Source organism: Lagopus muta, chromosome 1 (genome assembly GCF_023343835.1).
Source record: "Lagopus muta isolate bLagMut1 chromosome 1, bLagMut1 primary, whole genome shotgun sequence".
NCBI classification, from domain to species: Eukaryota; Metazoa; Chordata; class Aves; order Galliformes; family Phasianidae; genus Lagopus; species Lagopus muta.
This window is the reverse complement of record NC_064433.1, coordinates 179,427,710-179,445,236: the sequence shown is the minus strand read 5'-3', so window position 1 is coordinate 179,445,236 and position 17,527 is coordinate 179,427,710. Positions and strand designations below refer to the sequence as shown.

Below are 17,527 nucleotides of genomic sequence, written 5' to 3'. Positions count from 1 at the left end.
AGGAGAGCCAAGCAAGATAAGATGAAGCTACAGACACAGGTTGAAATAACATCAGTAGCAATTTGAAGATTTGTAGGGGAAGGAAAAATATCAACATGGAAAGATTAAGAACCCCAAAACAACAACAGCAACAACAATTAAAATATATATATACCATTGGGAAACAGCAGCTTATCACTACCTAAGAGCTCCAGGGAGCCCTGGAGGATGACCCTTCCTCTCCTGGCTAGCAGACTCCTTGATGTAACAAGGATCCTGTTGCTCAATCTGAGCCCAGTATTTATTAAATCTAAAACATCATTTGTCTTAATAAATAATGATTAAATATTTTGCTTAAGTTTGTTTGTTTGCAGTATCGTATGTGCACAGTTAAATTTGCTCAAAATGGCTCAGAGATAATGCAGGGCACTCTACTCAATGACCTGAAGTCGATTTTGTATCCTACCATGCCTTTACAGGTGCCCAGCTGGAGCAGAGTCTGCTGTTCACCTTGGGTTCATATCTACAACTTTGCCCTGTGAGCTTCTCCAGCAGTTTTTAGGATACTACAAAGCATTAGCCAGTCTGTCTCCAAAGTGTATAAGGATGACATCTTCATCCATTGATGTCCTGGCAGGGCCTCAGTTGTTGGAACCCATCACTAGTATTAGACACTGAGAGTCTCTCTGCTGTACCCTTTATTTAACCTTTGATCTTTGGCCCTAGAATTACTGGCTTCATGACACAGTGGGCATAGCAGGTCCCAGTGCATGTTCCTCAGGCAGCTCAGGAAAGTGCATGGCACCCATTTCTCAGTGGCCTTGTAGGTACTTGCTGGTTCTTCAGCTCACCTCTTCCATGGTTATATTTCCACCAGGCTCCACAGAGCCAGGAGATCAGACATCAGTGCATCAGGAACAAACTTGATAAAAACTTGATAAAACAGCTTGCAATGACCAGTAGAGGTATTTCCAACACAGTTTACCTGACACCAGCTTCAGTCACCTTCCCACTAACAAATATTTGATTTTTACCCTTCTGCTTTCATTCCCCCCTCAAATATTTTCCTCTTCCTCTGTACGCACACTGTTCCCCCTTGTCTTAAAGTGACTCCGAGCCTGGGAATGTCGCTCTGATTATTTACAACCACTGGCCTTTCTTTTATGTAGGAATTGAGTTGTGTGCGTCCTGACTTTGGTGACATCTACATGGCCTAAATTTTGCCTTTAGGCTTTGCTGTCAGGACCCAGATTGCTAAATGAAGCAATTAAGTTTTAAGAGTTTGAAGATTAGTATTTGAAAATATGACATTTAAATTTAAATTACAAAAGGACTGCAATTTTAGTATGGAAAAAAAAAAAAAAAAAAAAAAGCAGGCTAGAAAATTATTGTATTAAGCTCCATAATTTGATCTACTTTTAATGTTGAAACTGTATTTTCAATGATTTATGATAATACTTAATTTCACCATTCAGTATTTTCCAAAAGGTTCTGTATAACCAAGGGGTCCATCATTTCCCTAGGAGGCTGAACAGACAGTTGGAGGAAATAACCGCTTGCAGGCAGCTCTATCCACATTTGGGGGAGTGTTCAAATTTATGAAATGAAAAATGAATTATTCAGATATATCTCAACTTTTTTACTCTCCTCACTTGGGAAAATGCTTGGAAATCTTGCCCCAAGAGATGTCCCAACATAAAATGCAAACCATTTTTCTAATGGCTAAGTCATTCAACTAGAGTAAAATACAAAGACAGGTGCCAGTGCTGAGCAGCAACATTAATTGCCTCTCAAAACAGAAGCCAGACTCCACATCTGCTCTTTCCTGGATAAGTACTTCTAACAGACAAGACCACAACAGCATCCCGTGTGCTGGCGTGGCCCACCTGGTCACTACCCCCTGCACTGGTGATGATGTTGCCCCTCGTTCCTTGAGTCCCATCCCAAAATGTCTTGTTTCTCCCACTCACAACACAAGGAATACAGACACCAGCATCTTTAGGGTGTCACAATTCATAATAAATAAAAAATAAAAAGAATTCAAGTTTCTTTTTAAATGCTGCTCTGAATAAACATAGTCTCGAGCAATTTTGGGTTGCAGTAGACAAATTTATTTCCACTGTAGAAGCACACTTGTCTCCATAATAAAAAAATAATGTTTTTGCTGCAGGATAAAAGTAATCCTATAGTGGTATAAATATATCTACTTTCACAAGAATCCATGTTAAGTCACTCAACATGTATTTAGATTTAGTATTCTCACAGTTTCAAATGGAATCAAAAAAGGTAGTTGCTCACAAAAAAAACGAGAATTGTAAAATGTGGCTCAGTTGGGATTCATACATACATGAAATCACAGCAAGGCTTTTATTGAAACAAATAAATTACACATGAAACGATGGCGTTTAGCACTAACTACTTCTGCTTACCTAACTGAAACACGCTGTACGGCATCAGTCATAAAAACCTCCGCCTGGAGATCGGTGGCCCTGCCTGTGGCAGGGGGTTGGAACTTGATGATCCCTGGGGTCCCTTCTGACACAAGCCATTCTATGATTCCGTGAACCTCAGTGCTGGCCAGGAAGAATTAATATCAAGAGCATAATATCAAGCTCAGTTCTCGTTAGCCTGTGCTCAGCCTGTGCCTTCACTCCCAAGACTCCTGTCATCAGCTGAACTCTTTCGAGAAATAAACCATCCCTCAGGGGACGATCACAGATTGATCAGACAGCTGTCACTTCCTGCTACGAAGCTCCCATTCTACACTGACAGGTAATCAAGACATGAAATACTTCACATAACATCATTAATGACCCAATGCATTCAAAAGTCTTATGGTAGGTAGGTTGATGTGTAACTATCTGGTATGATCACTTCAAAGAAGGCAGAACACAACCTCCTGCACTTCCAACACTAAACACCACTGTAGGGTACTTCTTGAACTGTTATTGTACTCCTTTTAGCTGTGGAAGTGGAAAAAACAAAAAGGGGAAATAAAGTTTAATGAAGCACATCACGACTGTATGTTACTACGTTCTAATTATACTTATTTACTGCATGGACTACCCTCAGCAGGAGGCCCTCACAAGAAGTACTGACTTATTCTAATGCTCCCTAACTGCTAGTGCAGTATTAAAAAAAAAAGAAAAAAGAAATACAGCACTTGGTTTTGATTCTTAGTAATGTGTCTTGGGAGAAGGACACTTATAACAAATACAACATAGTACTGAAGACAGGAGAACATAACAACACTTAGTTCTGATACACTGAAAAGCAATTTATTATATAAGCATATTTACACAGGCACACTGACTTACTGAGCACCATTTTTTTTTCTCTATTATCACAGTTCAACATCAACATTCAACTCTGAACAGAAGAACATTAGACCTTTACAACAGTTTCAGTATCAGAAAAAGAACTACCTATATTCTACACAACACAGAACACTAGCATTAACACTCCAGTTGAGAAGTTCACTGCAAGAGACCCTCTCTCTGAATTCTGAGGCGTTCTTTCTCCACTTGCAAGCGCTCCTTCTCAATCTGCAGCTTTTCTGACTCAAATTTTAAGAACTGCAACCTTTCTTTCTCTAACTGCAAGCGTTCTTTTTCAAGTTTTAACTTCTCAGTTTCTAGATCCAGAGGCTGTATGATGGGTTTTTCCGATGGGGTGAGGTCATTTTCCAGGGCAGGTTTCTCAGCACGCAGAGTCTCTAGCCTCAGTTTCTCACGCTCGATTTGAAGTCGCTCCTTCTCCAGCTGAAGTCTCTCATGCTCCAAGTCAATGTGCCGCAGCCGTTCTTTTTCAATTTGGAGGCGCTCCTTCTCCACTTGCAACCGTTCAGCTTCAATATCTAATCGCTGCTTCTCCAGCTCCACCTTCTGCTTCTCTAGATTTATAAGCAAGTGTGAATCTTCATAGGCTAATCTAGCTTGAGCAGAACTGAGATTCCCAAACTCCTCAATGTGGGTGAAATCTGGTAAGTCATTTTCTTTTTTTGAATCTGGCAACACTGATGAAAAAATCTCTTCTTCCTCAATAGGAAACTGCAGAGAGGAATGCAACACAAGAATTACACCCCATTCTCTCTGTTAGAATAGCATTATATACAACTTTACTAAAAGTAACAGATGACTGCTTTTTTTCCTGCATCTTAAAAAGAATTCCAGAAATTACATTCTACAAAATAAACATGCTAGATTAAAAAACTTCGTTTGTTATTACATAGCTTGAGAGACACTTGATCTATAAGCTAATATTTGTAATGAAAAAATCTGTTTATCTATAGACATGCAAGAGTAGCACAAAAAACACTGCATGATAGATATTACAGAGCAGTCAGAATCACCAACAGAAAACTACACCTAAAAGCCATGTGGTGGCCTTACTTTTCACAAAGCTCAATGACATTTATGTAAACCACTAGCAATCTGTTGTGATTAATTATCTACCAGAGCAGTTGGATCCACAGGCTATGTGGTATTAAAGCTAACCCAGCCTTCATTAACACGAGGATTCAATTTCTAAAAACATTTAACACCGCAGTATTTAAAACCATCTGGCATTTTTCACATGGTCCTAACCCTTCAATCTGTGTAAGTGGGTCAATAAACAGGACTTGTTTAACCAATTTCATATTGCCACTCTTGCTAAAAAACCACTCATGAACGGATTATTAAGGGGTTAGTACCACTGTTCTTGGTGAACCCTGAAGGCTGTAATCCTGCAAGAGCTATGTGCTGTACACCATAATACAGAAGAGACTATTGTTTCCCATTACGAATACTGCAAATGGAAGGCAAACGGAGGAAGACATGGGTTCAGAAAACAATGTAAAGCAATGAGAGAAACTACCAATATTTCAGTTTTAGAGAAGACTGACACCTTTCTGCACCAGCTGTGAGGCAGCAGCTCCCATTACCATTTTTAAGAGCTTATGCTGGTATTTTTTTCCCAGCATACATTCCAACTAAACTTAGACACAATTTGAACACATATTAAAAAAACAAAACAACAACAAACATCAAACATTTGATTTCAGTCTCACTATCTCAGAATAGCTACAATGCTACTAAAAATAGCAACCTGCCCACAGTTTCACAGCCACAATTCTGACAGAGGAATGGCTGACTGATTTATTCAGATAATATTTTCATCTCCTGTGGTCTCATTTTAAGAAATGCAAAGAATATTCCATTTCTTTCTTTCTGTACCTCCAGGTAACACACACTTTCATTTGTTAAAGAGGTGCACCTCCCTTCTCCACTCATCCATTCTGATACCCTAAGTATTAAAACAGCCAATATCCTTAAGTAATGTATTTTCATTCTACTGATTGAAATAATTCCTATCTCTGACATACAGAAATGGAAAACACATTCAAATACACACTTGCATTGAGGGTTACCAACCTTACACACCGCTGCAAACAGCTAGATTTGAATGCCTTCTCTCTGAAGCACAATTGTTTCTACTACTTAATTCACACATTCAGACAAAGCAAAAACTGATGCTAATGAAGCACACTGAAAAGCCCTCGTGAGGTTGGAAAACAACCATTATTGCATATAGGTAATGCACGCCAGTCACTTACTTCAAAATTCTGTGGATCCTCCTCTTCTTCTTCTACTTTGATTTCTGTTAAAGACCCACCTGCTTCTCTGAAGTCAGTAATGTTCTGCCATTCAAAACTAGATTCATTTGCAAACCCCATTTTGTCATCCATATCTTCATTGAGAGAGTCATCTAAGTCGGATGAAGGAAGGTGAAACCCTGCACCAACTGCCTTGATGTTTGCATTCAGACGCTTCCTCTTCATGAGCGCTCTCCAGTCAAGGTATCTCCTTTTCACTTCTGTACCTGTTCTTTGCTCACCTTCACCTACAGCATTCACACACTCTGCTATTTCCTCCCACGCTTTCCGCTTCATCTCATTAATTGTTGTATTAAGTTGTTTTGAAAAGAGTACTTCTCTCCTTTTTCTGATTTCCTTAAGGAGAGTTTGCGTTTCCTGAACACTAAAATTACTTTTCCTTTTTCTTTTCAATTGTTTCATTTTTTCCAGCTTTAAGCTAATAATTTTAGCACAGCAGATTACAGAGGCTATTTGACACTAAGCAGTTATTAACACAAAGTTTAAAAAACAATGAAAGCAGAGATCAGCTCTCGATAGATGTGTTTTGTCTTCACTTTGTAGTATTTTCCTATTCCTCAGGGTTCCTAGGAGAAAAAGAGCAAACAAAATAAATCTCAAAGGTATACACTGTATATTTCTATTTAATGAGCTTGGCTCCAAAATCACCCATTAAGGAAGTGTACATTCTGAACATACCGCTCATCTGTTAGAAGAAAACAATTTTGTTACACTCTGAATTTAAAGTAGCTGTTGATGAGCTCCCATAAACTCATATGAATTATAAATCTATTAATATATCTGTCATAAACTGTTAAGGTTGAGTTGATATTTCCATTACAAAAATATAGCTGTTTTCCTGTAGCTCTTACAGTTTTGCCTGTTGGGCTATGCTTAAGGCTGGAGTTCGACATATACATCTTAGTCTGAATACTAAGGTATTTCAAAAAGAAGCTAAGATTGTTTACATTGTTACTTCAGAAACAACATGTCTAGGCAAATGAATTTGCTGAAACCTTTTTTAACTACTTCTAGTTTGACATGCTGCTCTAAGAAACGGGTCAAGGAATAAGCCATCACTTCTGCACGTTAAAGCCCTGCTCCACAGCCCTTGCACTGTAAAATGCTTCAGTTAATGTCAGACTCAAAGCTCTGCTCTACCGCAGCTATGGCTGATCCTGTGCCTGATGCTAGAGGAAGCTGATCTTGGACACAGTGCACAACTCTATAAAACGTACACATCAGAACATTAAAAACTCCCCATTTGGGGACAAAGCACATAACAGTTTACAGTCTGCATCCCCTATGCACTGTTATGTTGTACATAACTAGCTTACTTACAAAGTTTTCCAAGTTTTGCAAGCTGCATATTTCTATTTAAGATGTACGAAGCTTCCTGCCCTTCTGAAAATAAAATAAGAAAATAATAACTCATCTTGAGAACAGAGAATGATTGAAATATATACTAAGACTTAGGGCTGTAATGTAGATGCGCCTCTTGCCATGACCAGTATTAAAAACCAAAAACAGAAAAAACAACCCACCCCCAACTTTCTGCCATCTAAAAAAAAATCAGACTTACAACACAGCATTGTATCTCTGTATCTGCTAGAATTATATAAGTACTTTTTTTCAGAGACCTTTTACCTGATCTTTAAACTTCTCCTTTAACCTTCATTATTATATGTTTGCCATGAAAAGATATTTGGGCTTTCAAGGAAGCAGCACCATACTTACTCCTCTCTGGCAGTAAATCAATTTTTTTGGTACTTTGCTTTTCAAATCCTAACTACATTGTTAGTTCTTTTCTGCCTTTATAGCAATTTAATTTCTTGATCTATCTATTAAACTCAAATTCATCTTCAGTGTTTACGTTAAAAACTTTCTAAAAGTCATTCACCAGGTAAGTTCTCCAGAAGAGCTACTGATACACAGAAAGAACTAAGACTGCTTTTAGAAGTTCTACTGTTAATGAGACAGTTATTCTGAACTGATAAATAAAAAGCTGAATTAAGCTGAATTCCTGGTGCCTGCTACTTCAGAAAATGTGTGTACATGTGTGTAAGCACAAAGAGTTACAGAATCACAGAATCCTTCGAGTTGGAAGGGACCTCTGAATGTCGTCTAGTCTGACCCCCTCAGCAGTGAACAGGAACATCCACAGGTTGCCCAAGGCCTGATCCTGAGTTATGTAGGAGTCTAACACAAAGCATAGACAATTTTTCTGATTTACCACTACCAAGGCACCAAACCTTTGTTTGAAGTCAAAACTCACTTATTTTTACTGAAATTGGTAGAACTTCTTGAATTTAAGCAAGTACTTAAGTAGACATCCAAGCAGTTGGTTATCTATTGGACAATGGGTCAGATTTCCCCAAGTACTCGCAAACCAGATACATCAAACTCTTGGATGTATTAATAATTAGCTGTCTTTTAGGTTACCTAAATACCAGATTCAGGTTTTTAAATCAATTTTCCTCCATGCTATTTTTTAAATGCAATTCTACATGACCGTGGAAGATAGGCAGCTGAGCTTTCCTCTTAGCTGTAGGCCAGGTCACAAGTTAAAAAGCACAGCTGCCAGGTCACCCTGCAGGTCAGTCCCACTACTGCTCACCCAGGTGCTCTGCATCACTGCCCTGATCGCCCATCCACTCTTCCACAAGAACCAAATCTTGGATTTGCATTTTAAGTTACAGGTCAAGCACTGCGTTACTACACTGGGAACCCATGGCATAAAATGCCATTTTGCATAGCGTTCTTTTGTTTTTGTCCTATAGCATATATGATATAAGCCACTGAGAGCAACGGTGAAGCCTACCTATTTTAAAACTCTTGGTTATTACTCTCTAATTGTAAAGCACACCTCACTATTTCTAACTCTTTGCCTTCTGAAAGCACACTGCCTCACTGAAGACGTTTCCTTTTTCATTAATACAAGTGGTGCTAATGAATTATCTTAGCAGCATATAGATGAGCAGATTTGGACTTATTTCACAACAGAACCATTACCTTTCTGATATATTAAATAAAAAGCATTATTACCTAAATAAAGCTGAGTTTGGTAAAATTCTGGTTCTAATACTTTGATATTTCTGGATGGTGTCCAGGATATAACTTTTAATTAAGAAAAAATGAACTGCCACATGCTTAAACTATTTAACAGTCATGAATGATAACAGGCAAGGATTTGTACACATTCTAAATTGCTACAAAGAAAGAACAAAAACAACTTATCAGCAATTTGAAAAGATTAATTTACAAGAACAAAACATAAAGCATGTTTAATTTCTAGTTTGAGATCTAAAACAAGAAAACACTCATTCAGAAATAATTCCAGACAAACATTTCAGATTTTACCGAAATCAGAACCGTAAGACCTCAACGTTTTTGTGTCGTTAGCAGAAGATTCTACAGCAAATAAATTCTAAGTGTACCAGTTGGGAATAAAAGTGGTTCACTCAGAAAAGGGATAAGCAGATTAGAGAAGAGATGACAAAAGCCTGGCTATGTGACAGAGAAATCCCTGAGAAGTGACAAATGATGCAAACAGGCTCTGATGTGACTAGCAGCTGTGCACACATTACTCAGAATGCAAATGCAAAATGTGCCCCATTTGGGTACAAATGCAAAGTGCTGTCTAGAGAAAGAGAAGGGTTTTTCATCATGAGATAACAGAAAGCTTTCAAGGTGTGCACAGGAGAGCCAGCAACGTAACACTGAGTTTATTGATACAGTCCTGTCAGGCCAAAATCAAACTGAAGGTTAAGAAGGACCTCACCTCTGGTCTGGAAACTGGAACTATTTGTTGTTGCTGAAATGAAACAGTATTATGAAACTAAATTGAACAATCCATAAACATACATAAGATTCATAACCTGTCATGGTTCTATGTTTTTTGTTTTTATTTTTTTGTTTTTGGGTTTCAGTATTCCACATCAAAACATCATGTAGTGTACGGGGCATTAAAGTGTCACTGCCCCAATTCCAAGTACCTATCCCTGTACATTACAGAAGTCACGGGATCTGTCCCTTCCGGGTGGGGGGGGCGCTCTCTTGCTGCCTTGCAGTGGGTGCTGGAGGGTGCTTTCCAAGCCGTTCCAAGCTTTTCAGGTTTGAATCGGTCCCGGGAACTCTCTCTCTCTCATCTTGTCTGATTTATTAATCTCAATTGCAATTAAATTGTATCTATTGTGTTATCTTGTATTCCAATATTATAGTAAAATAAGTTTTCCTCCATAGATTGTTGCCGCTGTTCTTTTCCTCCCTTCCTTCCTTCCCATTTTTGTGGGACTGGGGTGGGGGGGGGGAGGGCAGAGGCCTGTCGCCCCTGTCACGGACATAGATTGATCTGGTCAAATCCGTGACAGATTTTTGGCGCCCAACGTGGGGCTCAACTGCTTTTTAACTTTTTGAACGAATCTCTTTTTCTCTCTGCTCTTAGAGAGCTTCGTTAGGGAGCATTATCAGTAGTTCAGGTTTCTGTGCTGGAAAACCTGACCTTGAAAGATTAGGCGTACTGCCAGTGTTCTGGGATATTTGTAAACTTTGAGCACTACTTAGTCTGAGTAGTGCCTTTTTTCTTTTTTTTTCCCCTCCTCTTGTTAGCTTCAATTCATTAACCCTTTTTTAGCAAGCACCAGCGATGAACCCACTCGTTATCGTGGGGGTGCTGGGTAAAGGATTTAAAGCAATGGTGTTAGTCACAACCTACTGGCCAATAATCCATCTCACACTTGTGTGTTTTGGAATTGCATCCGTATATAACTATCTAAGGGCACTGATGGAGACACCTATGTTTTACCTATTTGCAATGTGGTATGATTTGAATTTTGACATTTACATCCCAGAAGGAATGGCTAATTTCTCAAACAACTACATCCCAGAAGGAATGGCTAATTTCACAAACAACTACATCCCAAATGGAATAGCTAATTTTACAAACAACACGATGTTCAGACCAGTCTCCAGGTTTTCTTCTCGGTTTGTCAAACGTTTTTCGAATCTTGAATTAATACTCATGTTGGTGTGCATGTCATTAAGTTCTCTGATTGTATTCATAATTGTGAATAATAAGAGGAAGGAGTCTCTTCCGAAACCAGAGAATGATGACTGGCAGGGAATATGGAGAGGTTTAGGAAAGGTCTTAGAAGCATGGGGACCCGCAGTGTCATGGGATTTTACTCTTGAACACCTGTGGGATCCTGAGAAACTAAGCCAGTATTTGAATCAGGGACTATGCGGCTTACATAAATCTAAGGAGGTACAACTTATTTGGGGTTTGGCTTGTGCTTACCGTGCCCTATATAATACCATTCGGGAGAGAGAGAGTTTCCGAGCTGAGGTTCAAGCCAAAGGGGAAAATCCCCAAGTCAAATCTAATCAATCAAAGGAGACACCAGTAACAATACCGGTTGCTCCTGTGGAGGGCAAGAAATGGAAACGAGTGTCTTCGCGTCTTGAACGAAAAAGAGAAGAGGAGGAGGAGGAGGAAGATCCAGGCGAGGGGCCCTCCTCAGAACCACCACCATCGCGAAAGGCAAAAGCGAAAACTAAGAGACATGCAGAAGATAGTGATGAAGAGGAAGTCTCTATTACTACTCGCCGGCCTCTAAAGATGACTGAAATCCAAGGTTCAAGAAAGGAGTTCACACGGCGCCTGAATGAAAGTATTGTTTCCTGGTTGGTTCGCTGTTGGGACAGTGGGGCCCATAGCTTGTCTCTGGATGGTAATGAAGCTCGCCAACTAGGTGCCATTGCCAGAGATCCAGCTATTGATAGAGGAATTAGTCGGTGTTCAGATGAGGCTGCCTCCCTCTGGGAACGAGTGTTAACAGCTGTGAAGGAAAAGTATCCCTTCAAAAATAGCTTGAAGATTGCAATGAAAAAATGGGATACAGTTGAAAAGGGTATCCAGTATTTGAGGGAAATAGGCGTGGTGGAAATGCTGTATGACCCTGACTTTGTTCCTAACCACCCACAACAAAACCGCGACCCTGAAAGAGTGAGGACAACACCTGAGATATGGCAGAAAATCGTGACAACAGCGCCGGACAAATATGCCGCTACACTAACGTCAGCGTGTGACAGATACCAAGAACAACAGAGAACGCCCTTAATTTATGAATTAATTGTTACGCTCCAAAACTACGAACAATTGCTGTCCCCAATTCATTCTGCCGTTGCTGCAATATCAAGAATGACGGAGCAAGTGTCTCAACTGATTAACCGTGACAAACCTGTAACAGTATCAGAGACGCTGGATGAAGATCAGGATAATCAAATAAGTCTAGCGAAGGAGGTGAAGGAGATGATGAAATTTTGGCGAGCCCACCTAACTAAAGACGATGAACCTTCCTTCTTACGTGCACGATCAAAAATCTCAGCTGTTAGAGGCAGACGCTCTCCGGCTCAAGCAAGGAATAATACACCGCGAATTACCTTATGGTATTACCTACGTGACCATGGAGAAGACATGGGGAAGTGGCACGGTCAACCTACTCCTGTACTACGAGCCCGGGTGAAAGAATTACAAGGCAGATCTACCACCAGTGCAGTTGCTCCAGTTACCACAGGTAATGAATAGAGGGGCCCTGCCCTCAGTCAGGGGGGGGAAAGGGATAATAGAGTATATTGGACTGTGTGGATTCGATGGCCTGGCACATCAGAACCACTGAAATATAAGGCCCTGGTGGACACTGGTGCACAGTGCACTCTGATGCCCTCGAGTCATGAAGGGACAGAATCAATCCATATTTCTGGAGTGACCGGGGGCTCTCAAGAATTGACTGTGTTGGAGGCCGAGATAAGCCTCACTGGTAAGGACTGGCAAAAACATCCTATTGTGACGGGCCCAGGGGCTCCATGTATACTAGGTATTGATTATCTCAGAAGGGGGCATTTCAAGGATCCTAAGGGGTATCGATGGGCCTTTGGAATAGCTGCTGTGGACACAGACAACATTAAGCAGCTGTCTGTTTTGCCTGGCCTGTCAGAAGATCCATCTGTTGTGGGGCTGCTGCGAGTAAAAGAGCAACAGGTACCAATTGCTACAAAAGTGGTGCACAGGCGTCAGTACCGCACCAACAGGGATTCTTTGCTCCCTATTCATAAGTTAATTCGTCAACTAGAGAGCCAGGGAGTGATCAGCAAAACTCACTCGCCTTTTAACAGCCCCATATGGCCAGTGCGTAAAGCCAGTGGAGAATGGAGGCTGACGGTGGACTACCGTGGCCTGAATGAAGTCACACCCCCACTGAGTGCTGCTGTGCCGGACATGTTAGAACTCCAGTATGAACTGGAGTCAAAAACGGCCAAATGGTATGCCACCATTGACATTGCTAATGCCTTCTTTTCCATCCCTTTGGCCAAAGAATGTAAGCCACAGTTTGCTTTCACATGGAGGGGCATTCAGTATACCTGGAACCGTTTGCCCCAGGGGTGGAAACACAGCCCGACCATCTGCCATGGGTTGATTCAAACTGTATTGGAACAGGGCAGCGCTCCTGAGCACCTGCAGTACATTGATGACATCATTGTGTGGGGCGATACAGCAGAAGAAGTCTTTACAAAAGGAGAGCGAATGATCCAAATTCTTCTGAGTGCTGGTTTTGCTATTAAGCGAAGCAAAGTGAAAGGACCTGCCCAGGAGATTCAGTTCCTAGGTATAAAGTGGCAAGATGGCCGTCGTCACATCCCGACAGATGTGATCGACAAAATCACTGCTATGTCTCCACCCACTAGCAAAAGAGAGACACAATCTTTTCTGGGTGCAGTGGGCTTTTGGAGAATGCATGTTCCAAACTACAGCCTCATTGTAAGCCCCCTTTATTATGTGACGCGAATGAGAAATGAGTTTACATGGGGCCCTGAGCAGCAGCAGGCTTTTGAACAGATTAAACAGGAGATAGCCCGTGCCGTGGCCCTAGGGCCAGTACGAACGGGGCAGGGTATAAAGAACATCCTCTACACTGCTGCTGGAGAGAACGGTCCCACTTGGAGTTTGTGGCAAAGAGCCTCAGGAGAGACCAGAGGCCGACCCCTGGGATTCTGGAGTCGGGCATACAGAGGGTCTGAAGAGCGCTACACTCCAACTGAGAAGGAGATCTTAGCTGCTTATGAAGGGGTTCGGGCTACTTCTGAAGTAGTCGGTACTGAAACACAGCTCCTTCTGGCACCTCGACTGCCAGTGCTGAACTGGATGTTTAAAGGAAAGGTTCCCTCCACCCATCATGCTACTGATGCCACTTGGAGTAAGTGGATTGCACTGATTACACAACGAGCACGGATGGGGAACCTCAGCCGTCCAGGAATCCTAGAAGTCATCATGGACTGGCCTGAAGGTAAAAAGTTTGGAACACCACCAGCAGAAGAAGTATCACGTGCTAAAGAAGCCCCACCATACAATGAACTACCAGAGAATGAAAAGAAATATGCCCTGTTCACAGATGGATCGTGTCGTATTGTGGGAAAACATCGCAGATGGAAATCTGCTGTGTGGAGCCCCACACGACAAGTTGCAGAGGCCACTGAAGGGAAAGGCGAATCAAGCCAATTTGCAGAGGTAAAGGCTGTCCAACTGGCCTTAGATGTCGCTGAACGGGAGAGGTGGCCAATGCTCTATCTTTACACTGACTCATGGATGGTAGCAAATGCCTTATGGGGGTGGTTACAGCAGTGGGAGCAAAATAACTGGCAAAGAAGGGGTAAACCTATTTGGGCTGCTGAACTGTGGAAAGACATTGCTGCCCGAACAAAGACTATGGTTGTAAAGGTGCGCCATGTAGATGCTCATGTGCCCAAGAGTCGGGCTACTGAAGAACAGCAAAATAACCATCAGGTAGACCGAGCTGCCAGAATTGAGGTGGCTCAAATAAACCTGGACTGGCAGAACAAGGGTGAATTATTTCTGGCTCGGTGGGCCCATGAGACCTCAGGTCATCAAGGGAGAGATGCAACATACAAATGGGCTAGAGACCGAGGGGTGGACTTAACTATGGATGCCATTGCACAGGTCATTCATAACTGTGAAACATGTGCCATCATCAAACAAGCCAAGAGGATGAAACCTCTGTGGGAAGAAGGGCGATGGCAAAAGTACAAATATGGGGAGGCATGGCAGGTTGATTATATCACCTTGCCACGATCTCGCAATGGTAAGCATTATGTGCTTACTATGGTGGAGGCAACCACTGGGTGGCTTGAAACATATGCAGTACCCCATGCTACCGCCCGAAACACCATACTGGGTCTCGAGAAACAAGTCCTGTGGCGACATGGCACCCCAGAAAGGATTGAATCAGATAATGGGACTCATTTCAAAAATTCTCTTGTAAATACTTGGGCCAAAGATCATGGCATCGAGTGGATTTACCATATTCCCTATCATGCACCAGCCTCTGGTAAAATTGAACGATACAATGGATTGTTAAAAACAATGCTAAAAGCACTGGGTGGCGGAACATTTAAGCACTGGGAGAAGCATTTGGCAGAAGCCACCTGGTTAGTCAATACCAGAGGATCTATTAATCGTGATGGTCCTAATCAATCCAGTTCCCTACATACTGTAGAGGGAGATAAAGTCCCTGTTGTACATGTAAAGAACATGTTAGGAAAGGCAGTTTGGGTTCTTCCAGCTTCTGGAAAGGGCAAACCTCTCCGTGGTACAGTTTTTGCCCAGGGACCAGGATCCACTTGGTGGGTAATGCAGAAGAATGGGGATGTCCAGTGTGTACCACAAGGAAACTTGATGCCGGGGGAGTGCAGTTACTAATTCTATGTATATGTATATAGCCATGTGTGCATTTTAATCATTTTTTGTTTGTTTGTATATATGTATATATATTTTAAGCATGATGTAACGATGTAGAATAAGGGGTGGAATGTCATGGTTCTATGTTTTTTGTTTTTATTTTTTTGTTTTTGGGTTTCAGTATTCCACATCAAAACATCATGTAGTGTACGGGGCATTAAAGTGTCACTGCCCCAATTCCAAGTACCTATCCCTGTACATTACAGAAGTCACGGGATCTGTCCCTTCCGGGTGGGGGGGGGGCGCTCTCTTGCTGCCTTGCAGTGGGTGCTGGAGGGTGCTTTCCTAGCCGTTCCAAGCTTTTCAGGTTTGAATCGGTCCCGGGAACTCTCTCTCTCTCATCTTGTCTGATTTATTAATCTCAATTGCAATTAAATTGTATCTATTGTGTTATCTTGTATTCCAATATTATAGTAAAATAAGTTTTCCTCCATAGATTGTTGCCGCTGTTCTTTTCCTCCCTTCCTTCCTTCCCATTTTTGTGGGACTGGGGTGGGGGGGGGAGGGCAGAGGCCTGTCGCCCCTGTCACGGACATAGATTGATCTGGTCAAATCCGTGACATAACCTCAAAATACAGCAGAGGCATCTACACTCTGCCGCTGTGTTACCCTTCCTCGCATCTCGCTGTGTGAACACATGCTAGAATGGTACGTTTAAAAACAAAAACAACAAAAACCAACACACAAGCAACACAGGCTGCCCAGAGAGGTTGTGGATGCTCCATCCCTGGAGGTGTTCAAGGCCAGGTTGGATGGGGCCCTGGGCAGCCTGGTCTAGTATTAAATGGGGAGGTTGGTGGCCCTGCATGTGGCAGGGGCGTTGGAGCTTCATGATCCTTGAGGTCCCTTCCAACCTGGGCCATTCTGTGATCCTGTGAAAAAGTCATAACCAACACCAAAAAATCTCACAGAGTCCTATTAAATAACTTATATATATATACACACATATATATACAGATTTCTTTTTTGTTATTACGCCTTGGTGGTTGTCTTCATATTTGAAATTTCCAGAAAAAATAAATAACGAAAAGAAATAAGCATTAGATCAGGAGGCCCTGTAACCTAATTTTCTAACACCAAATTTGAGAATTGGGCACTCTTCACACAATACTAATCCATGGCTTTCTGGAAAACTTCAGGTGTGGTTCTGAACAGATGGTTGTACTGGCACGGGTCAAATTTAAGTACTCAGAGATGGTTCAATTGGTACAACCATACACACAGAACAGTTCAGGTGGGAAATGACCCCAAGGCCCATCCAGTCCCAACCCCCCACCACGGGCTGGTTGCCCCCCAGCAGCTGAGGCTGCCCAGGGCCCATCCAACCTGGCACTGAACACCTGCAGGGATGGGGCACCACAGCTCTGATCAGCTTCCCTTTCAGTGAAGAGCTTCTTCCTAACGCGCAACCCAAACCCCACCGCTCAGTTCAGAACCGGAGGAGGAAGAGAGAAAGGAGGCCGCATAGCCCCCAGCCTCGGCCCTCCTATCAGACACGGCCCGGCCCCGCCGGGAGCCCTCGCAGGGAACAAAGGCGACAGACAACCCCGCCGACGTCCCTCCCCACGCCGGGCTTCCGGGCAACCGACTCGGAGACCGAGGGACCCCGCACCCCTCACGGGAGGGCAGCGGGCTGCCGCCTCAACGCTACCCGTGATTGAGAGTGCACAAAGGGACCAAAGGCTGCGGACCGGGCGAGCGGCCCCCCGTAAGGCGCCGGGAACCATACTACCTCAGACCCACCGAGAACCGCGCCCGCCCCAGGAGCCGCACACATTACTCACCTACGCCCAACTCACCCCACCGGGTCGCCGGCCCTTTAACGACCGACACCTTCCTATTGGGCGAGCTGAGTGCCCATCAGTCCTTCCCGAACGACTATTGGCTGTTGAGGCCCGTCGCTTGTTCTCTCCTGTCCCACCCTCCTAGACGCGCCGTAATGCCCCGAATAAGCTTCTGAGCGCCGTAACTCCCCCGCGGGGATACCGCTCGCGCAGCCCCATACAGCATTGGCTGCGGCCGCTGCTTGTCTTACCGATGCCTTCCGATGATTGGCTAGCTTCTGCCAGAGCCCGCCTAGCACTCTATGACTTTCCGGCGGC

General features: G+C 42.8%; 1 protein-coding gene across 7 annotated transcripts; it reads right to left on the bottom strand.

Annotated features, from left to right (window-relative positions):
* Positions 1 to 3,133: 3,133 nt before the first annotated feature.
* On the bottom strand, positions 3,134 to 17,323 carry MSANTD4 (Myb/SANT DNA binding domain containing 4 with coiled-coils). 7 transcript variants are annotated; one of them, XM_048946633.1, is made up of 5 exons: positions 17,210 to 17,228; positions 9,396 to 9,428; positions 6,956 to 7,018; positions 5,576 to 6,201; positions 3,134 to 4,028 (listed from the first exon to the last, which is right to left on the bottom strand). In XM_048946633.1, the coding sequence occupies exons 4-5, from the start codon at positions 6,035 to 6,037 to the stop codon at positions 3,456 to 3,458; spliced, it is 1,035 nt and encodes a 344-aa protein (XP_048802590.1). In that variant the 5' UTR covers positions 6,038 to 6,201; positions 6,956 to 7,018; positions 9,396 to 9,428; positions 17,210 to 17,228; the 3' UTR covers positions 3,134 to 3,455. The 7 variants fall into 7 exon arrangements, with proteins under 7 accessions (XP_048802590.1, XP_048802427.1, XP_048802509.1 ...); XM_048946470.1 differs by lacking the exon at positions 17,210 to 17,228 and adding an exon at positions 17,158 to 17,199; XM_048946552.1 differs by lacking the exon at positions 17,210 to 17,228 and adding an exon at positions 17,077 to 17,095.
* Between the last annotated feature and the right edge of the window lie 204 nt (positions 17,324 to 17,527).